Source organism: Engraulis encrasicolus, chromosome 3 (genome assembly GCF_034702125.1).
Source record: "Engraulis encrasicolus isolate BLACKSEA-1 chromosome 3, IST_EnEncr_1.0, whole genome shotgun sequence".
NCBI classification, from domain to species: Eukaryota; Metazoa; Chordata; class Actinopteri; order Clupeiformes; family Engraulidae; genus Engraulis; species Engraulis encrasicolus.
The window spans coordinates 22,686,739-22,709,097 of record NC_085859.1 but is presented as its reverse complement, the minus strand read 5'-3'; the positions used below and the strand labels follow the sequence as shown (position 1 = coordinate 22,709,097).

Sequence of the window (22,359 nt, the reverse complement as noted above, 5' to 3'; positions counted from 1 at the left end):
TCACCTCTAGCGTAAACCACAGTGCTGTGGATCACCTCACTGTTCACTGAAAACACTATATCATTACGCAAACATATTTATTGCCATTACAGACATTCCTCACAAACACAATTCAATTCATGTCATTAAAATGATTGCTATAACTCACTTTTAATAGGGGTTAGTTGTCTCAAGAGGTTAAACATCCTCAAATACCTCATGTCAGAACAAGAAACTTTTCTGAGGGTCTCCTCAGCTTTCTTCTGTTGCGGGTAGTTATGGTTCCTCCAGGAAATGGATGGAACTGATGGAACTGATAAGACGTACACATGCTGCTTACAAGGTTTTTAAACAGCCGTGAAGTATGTTGGTTATGTCTGAGGAACATGAGAAGACTGTATGAAGAAGACCCCTCAGGACCAAGAAGAACAAGTAGTTCATGAGATAACCCATAGAGTACACCCACAGACAGACACTGTCCTGAAGGTTTGATGGATTAGTCACCCGTCGGGGGCCCAGTGACGAAGAGATGATTTTTTTTTTTAAACCTAGCAGTATACAATATATTATGAATTGAATGTTTTCTCTTGAAAGTTAGAAAAAGAGGTATCTCACTAGCCTGGGTGAAAGCGACTGATGACATAGGTATGGTGTCGCCAGGCAGGTATCACACACCAATAAAGTATTTCTTGAGGGGCTGGCTTTTTGTGCATATAAATGTCAAATAAAATAAATAAAATGCTGCACACTCTGCTCTATGTCTTATTTTGAGGTACGGTTTTGGCCGTCTGCAGCATTTTATTTACTTTCTTTTTCTCTTGAAAGTTATACCGTTTTATTTATGTAACCTTCCAATGATATTAGTGTTGGGCGTGAGAAAGAATGACTAGGCCTAATTCACAACACGAAGAGGGTAATGGATAGCAGTTGTAAAGTTAAAAAATTGTTTATGGGAACGTTTTGTGATGTGGAACATCAACGGCTGGAAACCAACAGATCCAATAACCCAGCTTTAGAAAACAAATATTTTTTTTATTATTCTGTACAGAAAAAAACATATGATATGCATGTCACTCATATTCAAACATGAACTAAAAATCACATTTCTCCCAACAAGCACATGGTTATAAAAATGACTCAATACTGCTAATGTACAACATCACGATACTGTGCACTTAAAACAAAATGCAACATTCACTCAAATCATTAAAAAAAACCTTACAAAGGAGACCAGACAGTTCATGGAACACAGCTCACAAATCTCCTAGTGTCAGAATACAGCCAAACATCAAAGCCCCTAGTGCGACAGCAAAGGCAAAAGGCACAGCTCCACTGTAGACGTCAAAGATGGACATCTCCGCTTCAAAGAGCCGTCACATCTAAGCACAGGTTTAGCAGTGAGCCCGGGAGGCAGGACTAGAAAACGTTAAACAAAATGATGTTATCTGGTTCTGTCTGTTAGTCAGCTGAGGACACACTGGTGAATGCCCTTTGGTCAAGCTAAGAGCTACTGTTAAAATCAGGAGGTAGAGGTAAGAGAAGGTAACAAATATATGTGGCAGGATTTTGACTTTCTGAACCCTGGATGTCGGGTCCTGGTTGGTTTGCTTTTTTTTTGGAAACGAAATCGAGTAGGCAGAGCCATCTCTCTGACTGTCACTAGCCTTATGCAAGTGTGCCGTTCTTGTCGCCTTTGGTGGTAGTGACGTCGTTCAGCTTGACGGCCTCCTCGATGCTAGCCTCAGCCTTGTCTCTCATCTCGCCCTCCACGTGGAAGCCCACCATCAGCTGGTACACCATCACGCCGATAGTGGCACCGATGAACGGGGCAAAGATGGGCACCAGGAACCAACATTTGTATGCCCTGTGGTAAATAAGACACAAGTAAATAAACGGTATAATGACATTATTATTATTAAAATACACTTAGCTGACGCTTTTATCTAAGGAGACTTACAATTCTTATTACAAGGTATTGGCTACAGTCCCTGGAGCAATGTGGGGTTGGGTGCCTTACACAAGGGCATTTTAGTCATGGATGGTATATAAGGTTTGAACCTATTCCGATTCTAAGGCAGACTTCCTGACCATTAGGCCAGGGCTGGCCATATAGTAGGAGCCACTAACTAGAGATGTACAGGATCCAAGATCTGGTTCCGGATCCGGCAGGATAATAGGGTTTTTCAGACTATCCGGATCTGGCAGGATCTTAAGCAGTGGATCCGGTATCCGGCAGTTACCTAAAAATCAGGATATGGGGCATCTCTACTTTTTACGTAGCCTAGGCTTTTCAGTCAGTCTTTCACAACCCCAATCGCTGCATGGAGTGAAAGCCCTTTGGAAGCGGCCGTTTAAGGCAGTGTGGCAGTGACCAATGAGTCTTAAAAATAGTTTGCGCCAACGTAATAAAAAGGGCCCACGTGTGCGAGTTGGCTATGTGTTTCAAGCCTTTCGTAGGATCCGGTTCCGGATCCGGCAGGATCTTAAGCAGTGGATCCGGTATCTGGCAGGATCCTAAAAATCAGGATCCGGTGCATCTCTACCACTAATACCATGGTGCCATGGCTTCCTGGACTGCACCATGCAAGGTCTGGGCAAGATCTGGGCAACCTCCAATGATCACCCACACATTAACCCCTTGCATGTCCCATGAAAGTCACATGGTATGAGAATGAAGAGGAAAACAAAGTGGCTCCTACTGTATATGGACACAGAAAAGTGACAGATAGATAGATTTCTGTGTTTTAAGAGAATACTTTAATAAAAAAGCTGATTCGTGATCATTCCTGCTATCCTGTTGGAACGTTTGTGGTGTAATGTGCAGTATATAGTGTATGACCCTGCCTTGTGTTGAAATCTAGTGGGGCTATGGACACACAGGAGATTTAGTGTCGATAAGAGACAGACGTGTTTCTTGGATCACAAAAGTTGGCATGCCATGCTGAATCATACATGCTGAATCATACCATCCCCTTTCAGTCCTGTTGGGACTTGATATGGAATTGAGTTGTGTACGTGTGTGTTTGTGTGTGTGCGCGAGCATATGCGTCTGTGTGAGTGACATTGCGTCAGTGGTATGCCAGGTGCCTACAGTACTTACGTAAACACCTCTGGTCCCCATCCTGCGATGGCGGTGAACAGACGCGGCCCCAGGTCACGAGCCGGGTTGACGGCATAGCCGGAGTTGAAGCCCATGGACAGGCCGATGACCAGGACGGCAAAGCCAACGGTGAAGGCCTCCAGGCCCCGGGGGATAGCATTATTATGAGGGTCTACGATAGCCAGGATGCAGACGATCAATGCAGCGGTGCCAATGGTCTGTAAGGAAGCACACGGCATGGCATGACATTACATTACATTGCATTTGCATTGCATCATTATTATAAACATAATCAAGATTGTGTGGGCCTCCATGGCATGCCCCCACAGCTGCCATATGTAAGTTTTCCTTTGTGTAAAGCCTCCATTCTGGGATTTTGGAAGGTCTACATGAATTATCGGAACACCCGAAGTTGAAACCTGCTAAATCTACAGTCATTAAAGGCATGTAGTTCCCAATTTTAGCCAAAAAAATGAAATAGAATTTAATTAGCTTCCCAAACCCCTGAGTCTTTTTGGTTAAGCTAACCAAGGGAGCGCTGCAACTTTGTAAACAAGACTAAAACAAGACTACAGGCTTTGGCGGGATCTTGAAAACTTGTTGCATTTCCACTTTCATAAAGGACAGTGAGAGAGTGACAGGATATGAGTGTAAAGAGAGATGGGGAACTCCAAACTCAAGCTCAGGTTCCTGGATCCATGGAATGGTACCTTAGCCCACCAAGCAACAGCTCCCCTAAACATAACATGATGTGCTATGCTCTACATTATAGTTACATATCTTAGTGTTGTTTAAACCCCTAAGCGCAGAGCCTACAGTATGTTATAATCTTACTGTCACCAACATTTTAATGGTTATGTCATCATCTGTTACTTAAGGCTGTTGGTAATGTCCTAACAATGTTGTTATGATGTAGTTGACTATTTTCAACAAATAGTAATAGGTCTGCCGGCGACCCCATCAGCACTAAGAGCCTACGAACATCGCATTTAGTGTAGTGCATGTCCTGCTGGTTTGCAGGCTTCATGCACCGCTGTGTCTGTACTAGACACATGTGGAGGTGTGAATTCTAGCTTATGGGCATGTCTTCAAAAAATGTACGCTCATTCACTCTGTCACTCATTGCATTGGTTGTGTATGCCCTAAGGATGGCCTGTTGACTGAAAGCTTATCAGTGACAACTTGGTCAAAAGATTTAAGTGTACTCTGTGCAGAAAGTTTGCTTCAAGAATCTAATTTATTTCTAGGTCGGGCACCTTTTGATCATGAGTGTGGTGTAACTCCTTCACAGTTTTAAAACAAATCTAAAGGAGCCACAAATCACTGTCGGCCAGGGAGCTTGTGTGCACATGCAAGAGAGCCCCAGAGAGAGAGAGTGTCTTTGAAGGAATTCAATCGATACAAACACCACAATACGTGTTTAGGCACGGTCGCCACCTACCTGGTCAAAGAAGCCGTTAACAATCTCCAGATGCTTGCCGGGATACGTTGCAAATATTCCCGCTGTGGCCTTTTCCCCCACAACCAGCAGTTGGTCAGGCACCTTCCCAGCAAAGTCCCACAGGGCATCTGAGGACAAATACACAACAGTGTTGATATAACACTTCAATATGAAGTCCATGATTTTACCCTTTTGAGGATCACAAAGACATTACAATAATAAACACACATGATGATATAACACTTCAATAGTTAATGATTTTACCCATTTGAAGATCACCAAAACATTGCAAGGAATAAACAGTATATTAAATATTTAACAATACACATTGAACACACATAGAAGTGTTGACAAACCCACTTCAAAATGTGCTAAATGATTTTTGCTATCACATGGAAATATGTCAGTCTTTTGAATATACTGGCATACAATAAAAACACTGAACACACACACACACTCTCATACACAAACAAATGCACACTCATACACAAACAAATGCACACACACACACACACACACACACACACACACGCACGCACGCACGCACGCACGCACGCACGCACGCACACACGCACACACGCACACACACTCATACACAAACAAATGCACACACTCATACACAAACAAAGGCGCACGCATGTGCACGCATGTGCGCGCACACACGCGCACACACACACACACTTTGCAATTACATAATCAAAGGAGAAAAGTAGAAAAAGAGACATCCTTCATGTATAGAGCTGACTACCCACTGAACCCTGCTCACCTACATTAACCTCACTATGCCTGTGCACTCTGTATTCTCTGGTACTGTAACACTTTATTTTAGGGAGCCTTTTTTAGTGCTACTACATGTATCAACATGAAAAACATACTGTATACTGTATGTACAGAACATAATGTTACATGTTATGACACACTGTACCTAACTGGTGTACTGTGGACAGCTAAAGTGTAGCCTGTTCTCCCTATGTTATGTATTGTATATTGTCTGATAAATAAATGTAGGCTTTATGCTTACTCACCATAATAGAGACCGAAGATTATTGCGGCACCGAGGAACGATCCAATAGTCTGGGCCAAGAAATACACCGGGAACTTCCTCCATCTCTCTCTACCCATGAGGCATAGAGCAAACGTCACGGCAGGGTTCAGATGCCCACCTGAGGATTGATGCAAACGGACAGAATGTCATGACAGTGAAAGGCAGAGAGAGATGCATCAACCACAATACAATACTGTACGGTAGGTGGATAGAGCAGCCTGCTTTAAAATAACATTGCTAGGATTATTACATTCTTTCCCAATAGCAACATGTGTATCAAACAGGCCAGCAAATATTGCATCAGAAAGAAAGGATGACAAAGACAATAGATATAGAGATAAAGAAAGAGGTCGAGATAGAGATAGAGCCAGAGATAGAGATTGCAAAAACAAAAACAGCAGATGGAAATACAGACAGAAAACCAGAAAAAGACAGAGGGATAGAGGTAACTATACAACAGTAAGCAAATAAGAATAATTTCCCATTGAGACACAATGTAAAAACTGCATAAAAGGAGTGACAGTGGTCCTTAGGAGAATGTGGTCAAAGTGAGAACACAATCGATTTGGTGGAATACTGGTCAGAATGAAGCTGTGTGCTTTCATAGCATAACACAGTTTAGTCAGATGCAGATGTGTCGATTCCGGGTCCGGAAAGTGGAAAATCCTGCCACAGTTTCTTTCCAACACAGGTGACTTCAATAACCAGCAGGTCTACCTGTCTACGGTACTCAATATGATCAGCTAATTGAGAGCTGGGTGGATCAAATTCACGGCAGCAGGGTTTTTTAGTTACTTTCTCAACCAATGGATTGACACCTCTGGTCAAATGTTTTGAGGTTTTGAAGCACTTACCTGATACCTGGCCGCACACCAAGATTCCCAGCATGGCGGCGAAGCCAAAGGCGAAGTTGATGGTGAGGAAGATGCCGAATTTGCCGTTGCTCAGCTGCACCTGTGCCACGGCGCCACAGCCAAACATCTGTGCAAGAGAAGCAAGGAGATGGCAGGCCATCAGCATCATGGAAACTTGTGGCACGAGACATGCATGCACGCGCACGCACGCACGCACACACGCACGCATGCACACACTCGCACAGGCAGATACAGACACACAGGCACAGGCACACAGGCACACACACAGGCGCGCGGTGCGCTTGTTCGCATGCAAGCATGTGCACGCACGCACACACACACCTGTGTAACAAGAGCAAGGAGAAGCTAGACTGAGATATGTGCCATCAATGTCATGGCAACTTTTGGCACGACACACACAGGTGCACGCTCACAGACCCGAAACATGTACTGTATGCACTGCAAGAGCATACCAGAATTATTTTTGGAGCAGCTTCAGCAGACCATTGGGTTGGTGATTTACTTTATGAGCCTTCATTGTGTGCCTACCTGGCTGTGGCATCTTTCAGAGAGAACGTTTCTCTCTTCTCTTCTTACATTATACTACAACTATTCAACTATTATAACTACCACTAACAGTAGTAGTGTTACTACCAAGTACTATGAATACTAATACTAATACAAATACCAGTACTACTAAAATTACTTTTACTGGAACAATGAAAAACAATATTCATAATAACAATAATAATAATAGGTGGAAGACGACACCTGCCGTCAACCTTTTTCTTGTGTAAACTACATGATTGCAGTCAGGCAGGCTAAGACCATCACACGTCCATGTAATCAGGCTGGTGGTAAACTAATACGGCTTGGAAGTGTGATGCCAGAGCCACTAAGCATCAGTAACTGAATATGAGTACAAGGACAACCAAGTTTAAATAAATTACAACCAAAGTATTGGTGTCTTTTACAAGTCTTTTAGAGTGATTATGCTGAAGCAGGAAATCTGTCTGAGAATAGAATGTTTATTCGTCTTAAAGGATAATGTAAGATTTAAGATTTTAGTCGGTTATTTCCAGAATTGATGCTGTCCATTCCCAAATACCCTGCTTTTCCATGAAGATTTGCTATCACCGTCCATTTCCAAGCAGTTATTATGGCTTGCAAATGTGCACTTTACGTAGGTAGTGCATGTATAAGTGACCTCCCCATCCAAATGTGTCTTTTCTAATGACCAGTGTTTGACTACTAGATGGCAAATCCATACTGTTGCCAGACCTGAATGGCATTTTTTTTTTTACTCACATTCACATATGAAAAATATAAAATTTGCAAAACGATAAAAATTGCACACTTTAAACACTCTGGTAATAAGTACTCTGCACATGTCTATGATAAAAGACCTCATCTGCACATCTTTGGAACAGATGACCCTAGGCCTCCAGTTATCCTGGAGGCTAGCATCTGCTCCTCCATCTGCTGCATTGCCAGAAATAAAAGGTAACATATGTCTAACGGCACATCAAAGCAATATGAAAAACAGCTAATTTCACACCATCTTGTTTAAAACCTCCTCAGGCAGTTGTAGTTGAAGTTGTGATATTGTATGGCTGGAAACTTCCATTAGTCCCCTTAATAATAATGCAATCCTCTTTTGTAATGGATAGTTTTAAATTACTTTTAGCAAACTCATATTCAACACTTTATGTAATAAAGCAAACTGATGGGCAAATAGACAGTCAGACAGACAGAGAGACAGACCCACACACACACACACACACTAAGACAGACAGACAGACACAGAAAGCCAGACAGCTAGAAACACAGAAAAGACAGACAGACATACAGACAGACTGACAGACAGGCAGGCAGACAGACAGACAGACAGACAGACAGACATACAGACAGACTGACAGACATACCAGGGGGTACGGTAGGTACTTACCACCAGAATGAGGGTACCGAGACATTCAGCCAGGGCCTGTCTGAGCAACAGGTTGCGGATCTGAAAGGTGCGGGACATTTTCTCCAGGAACTGCTTCTGCTTGCCCATCTTCTTAGCTGTGTGGTGGTGACGGTCCTTCACAGAGCTCCTCAGAATACTGACTGACTGGTACTGGTCTGTCTGTCTCTGCCTGGTATGTGGTGGTGGAGGCTGGAGCAGTTGTGGTTGGGAATGAGAGAGCACACTGGGAAATGCTGAGCTGCCCTGTTCTTATGGGCATCTTACGGGGCGGGCGGGTTACTCCCACTTGCCCAACCCCTTTTTGCTGAGTCGACTATGCCTGCTGGGACGAACCCCCCCCCCCCCACACACACACACACTGATGTTGGCGCAAGACCGTCTCCTGTCATCCCTTCCTCAGAAATTCCAGAACTTTGTGCGTACTCCATGTAATGTATTCCATGGAAGCAGGGATACTCTACTGCCAATTAAAGTAATTGCACATCACAGCCTTCAGAGTGGCCATGAGCCCAAATCCATGGCTGTCTTTTTGTGCTGTTGAAGGATGAGCCGTGTCTGATTTGCTGTGGCCGTGACAGTCTAAATTACTATATCTGCATAGAAAATGTACAATGTGTGGGGGGTGCCGTGGCTCAGGGGGCTAAGGCCAGGGGGCCATAACACCAGGGACCCGGGTGGGATTCAGACCTGGTCATTTCCCCATCTCTCACTGCTGCTCTCTCCCTCAGCGTCCTGTCTGAAGATTAATTAACCCATTGTGTTTCCCAACCAGGGGTATGTGTACCACTAGGGGTACGCGAGCACACTGAAGGGGGTACTTGGAAAAATGTAATTTTAACAAATGCATGGGAGCATAGTCACACTGGAATAGAAAAAGCAATGTAAAACACAAGTTAGAGGGTACTCGTGACACAATAAAAAGGCTCTGGGGGTACATAAGACAAAAAAGGTTGGGAAACTCTGCACTAGAGACACATATACACTGAATTCAGGTTCTTGAGATTTGAGGGATTTTATTAAAATGTGGGTATGTTAGAGCTGAATGAACACATTCTGATGCAAAATGAGGGTCCTAGCTTTTAAATGCAACTTATTTCTTGCTTGTATGTGCTTAGGAGGTTGATACCGTATATTTAGGATTTAATAGGCCCTTTTCCAAAAAAGGGCTTGGGCTAAAATGAAGTTGTAAAAGCCCCTAAATATACAGCTGTGGAAAAAATGGAGAGACCTCTTCAACTTGTCAGGTTTTCTGATGTTACTACTTATAGGCATGTGTTTGAGTAAATGAATGAGTTAATCATCTCCAGTTTAAGTACGATCATTATTTCTCTTGTCAGGTGTGTTCTGTGATTATTTCCTTACTGGCATCACTAAAGTTCCCTTAATTTTATTTTCTAGGCTGTGCAATAGCAACTTTGGAATTGTAAGCATTGGCATTCTGATCAGTTAAATTGCTAAAAATGCACTGAAATTCACAAGAACATTTCTGAGGATCTGTTGTGTGTGCGTGTTGGGGTTGAAAGGCAGCACCCGTGTATCAATCAGATCGATGGATTGAGCAAGAACAGGGCTGCTGACAGCTTTTAGGCCCGAGACAAAGTCATTTGAAACGCCCCCCCCCCCAACCAATACAATGTAATATGGACTCTATTCTGGGCCCCCTCTTTCCCTGGGCCTGGGAGAACTGACCCTTTTGTCCCCGCTTGTCAGCTTCCGACAAGCACACGCTTGATTCACACAGAGAAATAGGTTTGCCACAAGGACTTGCACTGAAGAGATCAGAGGGTATTCATCAGTGTGCGTCATTCAGTGGGGCAGGTTTGGATGTGCACTGCTACGTCATTGCTCAATATGCAAATTGACTTGGACTTCACTTGGAAATTGAATTGAAATGTTTCCCTTTTCCCTGTAAATGTAAGCATCATACAACAAACCAATTGATGGTGATGTTGAGGGACTCTTACTTGTGCATGGGCATGCATGGCAGCACATGCCACTGTGTCAGTGGTTCCCAACCAGGGGTACATTACATTACATTACACTTAGCTGACGCTTGTATCCAAAGCGACTTACACTTATTTAGGTTCAGGGTATTGGTTACAGTCCTTGGAGAAGTATGGGGGTTACGTGCCTTGCTCAAGGGCACTTCATCCAAGGATGAAGGTGCTGGTAAGGGTGGGATTTGAACCTGTAACCCTCTGATCATAAGGTCAGCACTTTAACCAATGAGCCATGGCATGCCCCACGTGTACCACAAGGGGGTACACAAGAACACTACTGGGGGTGCGTGGAAAAATATCATGATAACAAATGTATGAATAATAGTCACATTGGGGTAGAGGAGGAAATGTAGAGCAATGAGTTAGGGGGTACTCGTGGCATGGAAAAATGTCTTAGGGTGTGTGCAAGGTTGCAAATCACTGTGTAGGAGGGCACACGTCCAAGTGAAACATCAGCACGTGCCAAATCAAAAAAAGTATGTTTAAAGGGGTAAGGATTTGCACACCGCTTGCAAAAGACTGAATTTGCAGAGGATGCAATATTTTATCATAGAGTAAATCTTGTTCGAGCATCTTAAAAAAGCAATAACTGTGGAACAGGATTGAAACCCTAGAAGGCTGTTTGTTTACAAAGGCTTATGTTCACCGACTGTGTGTGGGATGTGGGGTGCATATCAGAGGTCTCCCTTTCTTCCCTTTTAAGTTTCAAGTTTATTTATTTAACAAAGGGACAGCATAAATGACCAGCCTTTAACCAAAATGCTAACTATTCAAGAATATAGCCATGAGGCTAATTTCCATCTTTTGTCACTTGACAGGTTTGGTGTTCCTTATAAATAGATTAAATTAAAACAAAACAGAAAAAACGCATTATTGCATCCTTTTGGCCCGCAAAATGACGTGATTTTAAAAAGAAAAAACTACATTTTTTAAGTGCATGTTTTTTGCCGATCTCTGACCTGAGTCAGGCCCATCACTTACTTTCTGTAATTGACGATTTTAAATTAAATTCAATGCATTTTAAGAATTAAATAACTTTTTTTTTTCGGTATAATAGAGGACTAGAAAAGCATGGTCATGGCCCACGATGCCATTGTCAGAAAAAAATGGACCCAGGCCCAGACTTAATTGCAGAGCCCTGCTTTAGGGCATTGCAAAGGCTAAAGGATTAATGGTATAGGAAATCAGACATCTGCTGCTTAAACCAGGTGTTAAGTAATTATTTTGTATGTGTGGGGTGCAAACGTGGAGAGTGAGCATTGCATGCAAGTGGAGAGAGTGAATTACATGCAAGTGAGGACAAGGAAGAGGATTTGGCCATTCCCCAGTCAATGGAAGACTTTTTTTTAATAAAAAAAAAATCTTATGAGCCCAGGCAGATGTGAGAAGATGCAGACAGGATGCTTTTTTCCCACTCTACTATCACTGTTTAGTCTATGACAAACTATTTTTTCCATTTTATTAGATGTGTGAACTCAATGTGTTGTTGGCCTGATGTAACAGGCTACAGTACGGACATGAGCACCAGTTAGTGGTGTCAAGAATGATCAATTCGGCGATGCAATCCAGTGCGGGGCATAGGCGATCCAGAATCGATCCGGCAAGTTCCAGAATCGATCCGGCAATTTTTTGCCAAAGTTTCAAATACTTCCATGGATATTTCGGGAGCAAATGAATGTTACATTAAATAAAAGCACTTCAAAACATTGCAAGACTGATACAGACTGATACAGAAAACAGCCAATAAATTGTTGCTCAGTATCTGACTACATGTATTGCCTCATCATGTCTGATTAAACATTGCTTTGCTTTCAGTAGAAATGTAATGCATTGCAATGCATTTCAGAATTGGATCGGATCGGATCGCATAGAATCGAATCGCTACCTCCCGAATCGGATCGTGAGGGCAGTGCCAATCCACACCACTAGCACCAGTAGCTGAATAATGTATCTGTTTGTTAAGTTTGATCCCTGTATAATTCTCAACCTGACAATGTGAACGGAGAAATACTTTCTTACACTCTTACCATCTGCAGCTAGTTGCAACATTGTGTGGTAAGATGTAACGCCGCATTATGTAATAACGGTGCAATATGTAATAATGTAACAAATTATTACATAGGGTAGAATGCCCTAATGTGGGACGATGCCTAATGTGGGACACCTTAAGGTTTAAGGGGTGTAGCTTTGCCCCAAGTTGGTAAATGTTTACAAAACTATAACCAAATAAAAGCCCTATCATCCTGTTATCATAATATCATGATTTAGTAAATGTATAGTAATACTCCAGGGAGGGGTTACAATTAAGAAGAAGGACCCTGGGTGAAGTCCGTCAAATGGCAAATTGCATAGCATTTGGCCAAATTTGTCTTTAGGGTATAAATCAATTCCAATCAAAACAACATTGTCAATTTTTTTGATAAATATGTTGGGTAGGTAGATGTTCATCAGAAAATAATGTGTGGTGTATATAAAATAATGTCATATTTTATTTTTAAACCATATTATTAGTGTCCCACTTTAGGATAGGTGCGTCCTAAAGTGGGACACAAGATGTTCCTAATGTGGGGACAGTTGTAAAAGTAGTAATTTAATAAGTCAAACAATTTACTATGAAGTCAAAACACCATGTCCACATAAGAAAATGGATACTTACATCTATATCAAAGGTGTATTCAGTCTTTCTGGCCTAATCTACTGGAGGACAGCTATCAGCCTAAACATTTGGGTCCAAAATCCGGAAGTTCTTTCCTCAAATAGAGCTGCCATGTTGAAGTGACCAATTGTGTGCAATGGGTTCAAACAGTCTCAGTCATATTAACCAATAAAAGAAAGTAACATTAATTCATAAAACATGCTCTAAATATGTAGCTGATATGTCTTAAAGAGTGGCAGATCTCATTTTGAATTAATATTTTACACAAACATGTTTTAGAGACCTTTTAATATACACTGTCCCACATTAGGAAACCGATTGTCCCACTTTAGGGATAACCATGGTTTTTGACCAACTTACATTAATATCCAAATTATTCAAATTATAAACACTTAACAAGTTTTCAAATGTTTTATTTGATTAGAGCACAACTAGAGGATGAAAATGGTGTAATTTGTTTGTATTGAAATGTTGTCATTAAATTTTAATAAACCACCAAAGTTGAAGTGACAAAAATTGTCCCACATTAGGGCATTCTACCCTAATGCGGTGACAATTGCCGCATTGTGTAATAATTTACGCATTTCGTAATAAATTTCTTGAACGCATTTCGTAATAACTTTTTTCTCATCTTGTAATAAATTATTACAAAATGCGAAATTCATTACGGAATGCGGCCGCAACTTTTTTTTTTGGATGGAAATGTAATAACATGGTGCATTATGTAATAATTTATATGGATATGTTTTTTCTGCACTTAGATTCAGTAGGCACAGCACACACATACTCAGTGACATGGTAGTCACTGCCCTCTCTCTCTCTCATTCTTCTCAGTTCTCAAACTGCTCGAGAGTCGCGAATGATGCGGTTAAAACCGTTAAGAAATCATTTCACAACTTGTTGCGTGCAACGAGTCCAGCGAATGTCTCGCACTTTCTGCTACATTACACCAATTTACAGCGACATTAAATAGGCCAGGTCTAAACACTTCACGAGGTGGTGAAAACTTGTCTTGCACTTGCGTGGGTCTGTGGCGCGAGAGAGAGAGAGAGAGAGAGAGAGAGAGAGAGAGAGAGAGAGAGAGAGAGAGTGTGTGTGTGTGTGTGTGTGTGTGTGTGTGTGTGTGTGTGTGTGTACGCACGGAGACAAACCTGGCCCATATTGATCTTAAGCCCCATCTTGGCTCTTTGGAAATATTCTTACCATTACAAAGGCTATTTTAATATTTTTCCCCAAACGACATGAATCAAATCCCAGGAAAAGACCAACCATTATAAGTGACTCGTGGGGAGCTGTCCATGCTGGTAGTGCTTAATTTTTCCCGATATTTGCCCGTGGAGTAGTGAGTCTTTCATGTCTGCCTACATGACCTTGCGCGCCAGGGTCTGACCATGGTGCTTTTTGCCCGTGGAGTAAGGAGACTGTCTTCTTGCAAAGCAAGAAGTCATAGCACCCGAGAAAAATGCCACTCTTGTTAAAAATTACATAGGTATGCTTAGGCCTATGTCCTATTTTCAATTTCAGTCCACTGTTCAGTAGGCCTATTAGGCTGCAATCAAATTCAATAGCCTATGCTCATCCACATGCACGCGAAAAACAATAGCCCAAGCGGCGGGACTAATTTGATTATATTCCTTCCAAAAATGTCCGAACGTCACAAAAATCAGTTATTTGCATTGTCCGTAATTATACCAAACAAAAAGGTATCAATAGAAGAAGTCAAGTCTTCAGTTTCGATAATCCACGTTACAAATCCTCAACAACAGCAAGCCATTCCTTCTCTGCTATGAGGCAGGCAACGGAACAAGTGCAGACAGTAGGCTATATGACCACGTTGATGCTGCACGGCTTGAAAGGATTCTGTCTAAATTAAATATCTTGGATAGCCTATATAGACCTAGGCCTAACTAGATGTGTTGCAATACAGATTCATTTTCTATAGCCAGAAGTGTTCCGTTGGACTGACGAAACAGAACACGATCAAGTTTGCAACTTCTTTCCCTCATGCGCTGTCCGTCAGCACCACCTGTCATTAGACGTCCGATTAGCTTTCATTACGTGCTGAGGGAAAAACTCTCGCCATTAGGTTTATGTGCTGTTGCACTGTTGTGAGGGATATCACCAATCATTTAGATAAAAGTCAGAACATTATTTTGGCAATGAAAGGCACACAGGTGGCTGGAAGCTCAAGCAGTCTTCAGTCTGTTCATTTAAGTTTGTTTGGTGCTCTTGGATATCGGGGATCAGTTCATGTAGAGAGAAGAGTTCATCCAGGCACTCCAAAATAAGGTGTCCAAACGGGAAGTTACATTAAAAAACCTTATTGGTACTGGGCTGGGGTTACATTAAAAAGCCGACATGTTTCGACCTCACCAGGTCTTCATCAGGTCTACGTTCACCATTGAAAAGAAAGGCCTCCCTTAAATAGTGAAATCACCACATGTGACCCACTACGCACTACACAAATTTGCGCACACCTGAGAGAACAAAGATTAAAAAATAGCCTGGGGTAATAAGTGATGCCACAGAAAAAAATGACCAGAAGTACAAATAAGCATAACAAAAAACAAGTAAAATCAATATCCTCATTTAGACCAGGAGAGCGCATGGCATCCAGTTGGTGTATCCAAAAAGTCTCCCTCTGATTAAGTCTTTTTAGCCTGTCCCCACCCCTCGGAAGAGGTTTAATATGTTCGACGCCCTGCATGCGCAGCAGAGAATCATTTTTACAATGGTATTCATTAAAATGTTTCGCCATGGGATAGTCAAAATTGCCCACTCTGATAGCATATTTATGTTCTGCTAGCCTATCTCGCATGCGCCTTTTTGTGCGTCCGATATAAAAGAACCCTTCAGCGCAAGGACAAGTTAGGCGGTATATGACAAATGTAGAATTGCAATTAATGAGGGCAGTGACTACCATGTCACTGAGTATGTGTGTGCTGTGCCTACTGAATCTAAGTGCAGAAAAAACATATCCATATAAATTATTACATAATGCACCATGTTATTACATTTCCATCCAAAAAAAAAAGTTGCGGCCGCATTCCGTAATAAATTTCGCATTTTGTAATAATTTATTACAAGATGAGAAAAAAGTTATTACGAAATGCGTTCAAGAAATGTATTACGAAATGCGTAAATTATTACACAATGCGTCAATTGTCACCTCATTATGTAATAATTTGTTACATTATTACATATTGCACCGTTATTACATAATGCGGCGTTACATAAGAAGACGATTAACGATTTGGTACCACAAAAAATTCAAGGCAAAATATGTTAGGTTTTGCAATGCATCAACACAGCTTTTGCCAATTTGTTGAGCGGTTTGGAAAAAGAGCCAAAAGTTACAAAATAATGTACTTTACCTATCCGACAAAACACAGCACAGCCAACCGTAGTATGAATCAGCATGCGGTTGGTAATGCATGTAAAGACAAGTTTCTGAAACGAGTCTGCAGACTTAAAGCATTTCAGCAGACCATAAACAAAAAAACAAAGATTTCCTGATTCCTGATAGCACATGCAGCTGAATAGCAGAACGTGTCAGAAGCGTCAATTCCTTGGAAGCTTTTCACCCCCCAAAAATTACCTTCCTGGCTGGGCGTAGTTTAAGGGGTGGATGGTGGGGACATGTCCATACCACTTCTGGGATTATCCTTAAGTGCCCCCAACACTTTAGAACAAATATACTGTGAAAAAAAAACATTAAACCTGGACAATTTGTCCCCTTTACTTTCCAAACCAAACCTACACTATTGCTTCCAATGAATTCTAAATCATATATCCATTAATCTGTAATTTAAAGACAAACAAAAAAACAGGCAATTCCAAATATCAAAAATGTTTTGTCCCATAATACTGTTACGTTTTAATTTTGAAATTCACAGGAAAGTATGGTAAGCACACTTATTAGCCATGGAAGTGAAAACTGTTACTAACCAATTTATGACATGGTAGTATGTTATGAGAGTATATTAAGCTGTTACCCAAACAATCCCTTCTCTTCACAACCACCTAGGGGTCGTGGCCCCCAGCTTGGGAACCACTAGAATCATTGAGAGTAAATAGAATGGAGGCCAAAATTCTATTTCATTGTTGAAGCCAAGTTGGAGCCAAGGTTGGACCCAAAAAGACCAAAAAATGGCCAAATCCCATTCATTCCTATGAGAGACATAAAACCCTGTATCTCCCTTAAATGCCACTCCGGGGGGATCATTTTTCGCTCAACTAGTAGGTCCCCTTGCTCTCCAACTTACCAGGGTGGTGATTTTTTGTGGTGATGTTTTATTTTAGAGAGATATTAAAAGTTAAATTGACCAATGAGCATCAGAACATGGTTTGATTGACCGTTAGAAGTCTTGTTGTTGTCCAATCAGCACCTGCGTTTGGCGTTGCTAAGGTGGAATGTAAGTTGGAATGTTCCCAAATCTGGCTTCAAAGCGTTGAATGGCAAATAGCGTTGATTTGGCGTCCATTCTATTTACTGTCAATGACTAGAATAGAGCAAGTCTGGGAGAGGGCCAGGACAGGGGTTGCAGTCACTACACTACCACAAGAAAACACACATTTAAAGCTGTTCTGGTTAATAATGTAGTTTAATATCTCTTTCAATACAAAATGGCATCATACACACATAATCTTTCACAAACGTGTTGCTTTTTGTTTGTTTGTTTTTCCACATCTTTCCATTGAAAGTTCAAAGTGTGGTGCTCGGATGTTTAGACGACCCACTGCTCTGTCCTTGGCACGATCTTGTCCACCAAGCCCTCCCCAAGGACACTGAAGTCATGCAGGATGGCTTCCACGTTTGGCACGGAGCTCACCTTGTCATCACACACCTCTACACGCCGAGCCCCCATCGCACCCGTCTAACAGAGAGCGAGCGAGAGAGAGAGAGAGAGAGAGAGAGAGAGAGAGAGAGAGAGAGAGAGAGAGAGAGAGAGAAAGATTACATTAAACATTGACATGGAAATGTCTGTGCGGAATGTGTGAACTTTTTTGTTACTTCTCTATTGTTTTTGCACTACACTTCAGTCTTAATTCACACATTTCAGTTTTTCTTTCATACTTCAAATTCCATTCTTTTCTTTGAGACATTAGTCTCGTACCACAACAAACCTACCTTAAAGGGCAGTGGTGCGAAGGCTTTTGGCTTCCATAAGACCGCGATAACCGTCCCTCCATAGGAGTCATAGAAGAAGAGTGCCATGTCACCAAACGATTCCTGGAAATGCCAGATCACCAAGACAACACAGTTACAAGAGAAGCTTATATCAGCATCTTTTACAGTAGTAACAGATACAAATCTTTAAAACCAACCAGTTAGCTTTTGTAATTACAAGAAAAGCTAATTTTAGGATGTCTTTCGAAACAGATAAATGTCTTTAAAAGTAATGCAACACTGTAACACTTCATACTGAAGATTTTAACAGAATTGTCTGCCCAGTGCAACACACCCGCCCATGCACGCAGGCACGACCGCCCAAATACACCAAGCACAACTTGAGTGATTCTAGCGACTGAAGTAATTGACTTTGTATGGAGTCGCTGGCAAGACAAGAGACAAAAGCGATTCGGGCGACTAGAGACAATTTGAGCGACAGTTTGCATTTGGACTTGAGCAAATATTATGCAAATGAGCTATGATGCGGATTGGCGACCAGCTGTGGCTTCCATCGCTCGTATCGCTCTTTCTGCACACTCCAGAGATTCTCCGTCGCTTAATCTAGTTGCCACCGGTGTATTCGCCTGCTGGCTCTAGCTGGTCGCCTTACCCTGAGCTCTGCAAGGTAGAAGCTGACGGGGTTGTAGTCAATAACGGGTAGGGCCCCTCCGGCTATGCTGCCCTGCTGGGCCCCCCGGGACGGCTCCTGTTCGGGGGGGTCCACCGCCTGCCCCACCAGGGGCACCTGCTCCGGATGCAGGTGGATCAACACATCGTACACGTCCAGAGGAGGCCGGAACGCCACCTAGACATAGGACAGAGAGAGAGAGAGAGAGAGAGAGAGAGAGAGAGAGAGAATACGAGTATGTGAGTGTGTGAGTGTGTGTGTGTGGGGGGGTGGTACAGGTAGAGAAAGTGCCAATAAACAAGTGAGAGATCGAGTGAGAAAGCAAGTGAGTGAGTGAGTCCTTACCTGTACGCCTCTTGTCTGTGTTGAGAGACAGTGCGTGTGTATGAGTGTGAGAGAGTGAGAGTGTGCACATGCATGTGTGTGCGTGTCCTTACCCGTTCGTCTTGTGTCTGTGTTGGGTTAGCTGGTGTGTGTGTGTTGGGTTAGCTGGTGTGTGTGCGTGCGTGCGTGCGTGCGTGCGTGCGTGCGTGCGTGAGTGAGTGAGTGAGTGAGTGAGTGAGTGAGTGAGTGAGTGAGAGAGAGAGAGAGAGTGTGCACATGCATGTGTGTGCGTGTCCTTACCCGTGCGTCTTGTTGGGTCAGTGCATGTGTGTGTTTGTGTGCGAGTGTGTGTGTGTGTGTGTGTGTGTGTGTGTGTGTGTGTGTGTGTGTGTGTGTGTGTGTGTGTGCACGTGTGAGCACGTGCATTTGTGTGTGTCCTTACCCGTACGTCTTGTGTGTGTGTTGGGTCAGTGAGCTGGTCCTCCAGGACCTGCAGGCTCCCTGCTGCTAAGGCGATGATGCGCTGCAGCATCTAAACACACAGGAGAGGAGGAGGGCCAAGGGCTAGAGGTTAACATATAGGGGTGATAGTGAAAAAAAAAACCTGAGCCTGAACTTTTTCGCATGCTCTAACGATGATGACAAGATACTGCATAGAAACGTAACGTAGGCCTATTTTGACACATTATACAAACATTTAAAGGGACACTGTGTGAGATTTTTAGTTGTTTATTTCCAGAATTCATGCTGCCCATTCACTAATGTTACGTTTTTCATGAATACTTACCACCAGCATCACATTCTAAGCATTCATTATGACTGGAAAAATTGCACATTTCATACATGAAAAGGGGGATCTTCTCCATGGTCCGCCATTTTGAATTTCCACAAATAGCCATTTTTAGCTGCAATAATTACTGTACTTGGACCATACTAGAAAATATTTGTTTATTAATTAGTAAACTTTCATGTACAGATCAAATTTGGCAATAGGCAGCCCAATTTCAATGAGCAGCATAGTTGCAGTACCTTTTTTGACCATTTCCTGCACAGTGTCCCTTTAATAGCCTGTGTATGACCATTATTCAAGCCTGAACCTGTAACACTTTCTGAGATGAGAATAATCTAATGGCTAATTATTATCAATGGTTTTATTTTTGCAAACTCTGTCAAGCTTGAAATCAGGCATGGAGCCTGAATACTATCACCCCAGCATTTAGGGCTGTAGGTTCCAATCTCTCCCGGACCACTAGGAAAGTGCATCCAGAAGTGACCTTGAGGGAGAAGGGCTGGAGATTAAGATCACGGGGACTTAAATAATCGATTTGAGCTAATGCACGCTAACGTGTCTTTCACGCCTTCTCCGCAGTGACGCAAATACACGTCTCAACAACAATGCCAGTAACGTGCAATTTGTGGAAATGCACTTCAGGGGTTTGACCTTGTCACTGAAAACACATACCAAGTTTCATTAAAATACAGGCTGGTCGGGCCCCTGAAAGTGTCTGATTTGATACGGAACGACCCAACTATCCACAAACCCAAAACACAACTATTTCCCATTCAGACACGGCAGGACTGGGACCTACACTTTCGGATGAACAAGCAGCCTGAGGAGCACGATGAAAACCAAAACGGGCCTCATGGTCAGACAACACAAACAATAAACAGAGCTGTGGCGTCACTGGAATTACAGCAGTGGTTCTCAAACTTTTTCTGCTGGGACCCCCCCCTTTTGGACCTAAGAATATTTTTTTGCAACCCCCGATTACAAACACCAAACCTTTTTTGTCCCTTAGTATTGACACTTAGTATTTAATATCTGGTCATCTCAAGTAACCATACAAGTGAATACGGTTTCTATCCATTTCATGGATTGTTATATAATATGAAAGCATATACGTATTCTAACTTTTATGCAAACTGTCCCTTCACCCTGCAGTACCCCCAAGTTTGGGAAACACTGAATGACAGCATACCAAAACGGCGAGGATGTCAACAGAAAGTAGGAATGTTTTGGTGAGATTCAGCCAAATCGGGACTCCCTCCCCTCACAAATCTACATAGAAAAATAACTGCCTGGCCTTGACACCACTTCTCATCCAATAAAGCAGGGTCTAGTCAGAGGTGGAAAACAGGACTGACAGAGTAAAAGTCCTGTTTTCCTTCTGCCTTCTCTCAACACGAGTGATTTCACCTCTTTGATCATCAAACTGGCCTCAGGGATGTGGAAATTAGGATCAGCTGGGCCAATGGCTGGAGCAATAATGTGTCATTTTGCCTTTCTGCAGCCGGGTTATACCACCTCTGGGGCTGGTATAGCGCAAGAGTACATAGTGACGGCATGATGTGCTTTTAAAGCTGCCAGCATTCGTCACTGCAAACGTTACCATATCTGCTACATTCAGTGTTATTTGCGGTTAGTTGCTTGCGCTCAAATCCAAAACCGTGTGATAAGGAATTTCTGGCTAAAAAGACATTAAACATGATCACACTCTGTCTTTTTACATTGGACACAACAAACCTTAGTGTCTGGTGTTAATCAGAACAAGTATATTTTTTGCAAATTACATAGAAAAGAAACAAAAACAAGTACAAGGCAAACAAAAAGTATCATGTAGGAGCGGGAAAGGATCTACACACTGCTTAATTTATTTGGAGCAACGTTTCTATCTAGATCTCTTTCAGGCATCAAACAAAAAGTATCATCCATACATCAGAGTGTACAAGAAATTATAGATCACATGTTCCACAAGAGTACAATTGAGATGCCGCAAACTGTGCCAATGTGCACAGCGCACATGCACACTGCGAAATTACAATGCATTCTGGTTAGGAATTTCTAACCAGAATGCACTGTGCTTCTGAAGTGAGCATGTGCTCTGCCCAGATTGCCGCAGCTTGTGGCATCGCAAACAGAGTGCAAGCTCTACCTGAACCGAGGGGCCGTCTCTGGTCCAGATGGACTGATTCCTGTCTGTTGGCGTGGCGATGAACATGATTGGCAGGGACTCTCTAGCGGCTGTGAAGGAGTTCTTGATGTCCGTGTAGTCAGCCGCTTCATGGGAAAACAGATAAGGGGAGAAGTAATGCTTCAAGTCGTGCTAAAAAAGCTGCTATGAGTACCTTGACAGCTGGGGAACAGAATTGTTTTCTGTATGGTATTAAAGGTGAGATGCAAGGCACGCTG

At 42.5% G+C, this 22,359-nt stretch overlaps 2 protein-coding genes across 2 annotated transcripts in view; both read right to left on the bottom strand.

Moving 5' to 3' along the window:
* Positions 1-831: 831 nt before the first annotated feature.
* Positions 832-8,599, bottom strand: LOC134445879 (aquaporin-3-like). Its single transcript, XM_063195018.1, has 6 exons — positions 8,368-8,599; positions 6,420-6,546; positions 5,546-5,683; positions 4,521-4,648; positions 3,080-3,297; positions 832-1,843 (listed from the first exon to the last, which is right to left on the bottom strand). Exons 1-6 carry the CDS (start codon positions 8,473-8,475, stop codon positions 1,645-1,647), a joined length of 918 nt encoding a protein of 305 aa, XP_063051088.1. The 5' UTR covers positions 8,476-8,599; the 3' UTR covers positions 832-1,644.
* Positions 8,600-17,629: 9,030 nt separating this feature from the next.
* Positions 17,630-22,359, bottom strand: part of nol6 (nucleolar protein 6 (RNA-associated)) — a 37,817-nt gene continuing 33,087 nt past the window's right edge. Inside the window, exons 22-26 of the mRNA XM_063195017.1 lie at positions 22,103-22,227; positions 19,612-19,701; positions 18,828-19,022; positions 18,176-18,277; positions 17,630-17,921 (exon numbers count right to left, since the gene is read on the bottom strand). Of these exons, the coding sequence (XP_063051087.1) occupies positions 17,772-17,921; positions 18,176-18,277; positions 18,828-19,022; positions 19,612-19,701; positions 22,103-22,227 (662 nt within the window). The 3' untranslated portion in view covers positions 17,630-17,771. The remainder of the gene's footprint in view (positions 17,922-18,175; positions 18,278-18,827; positions 19,023-19,611; positions 19,702-22,102; positions 22,228-22,359) is intronic.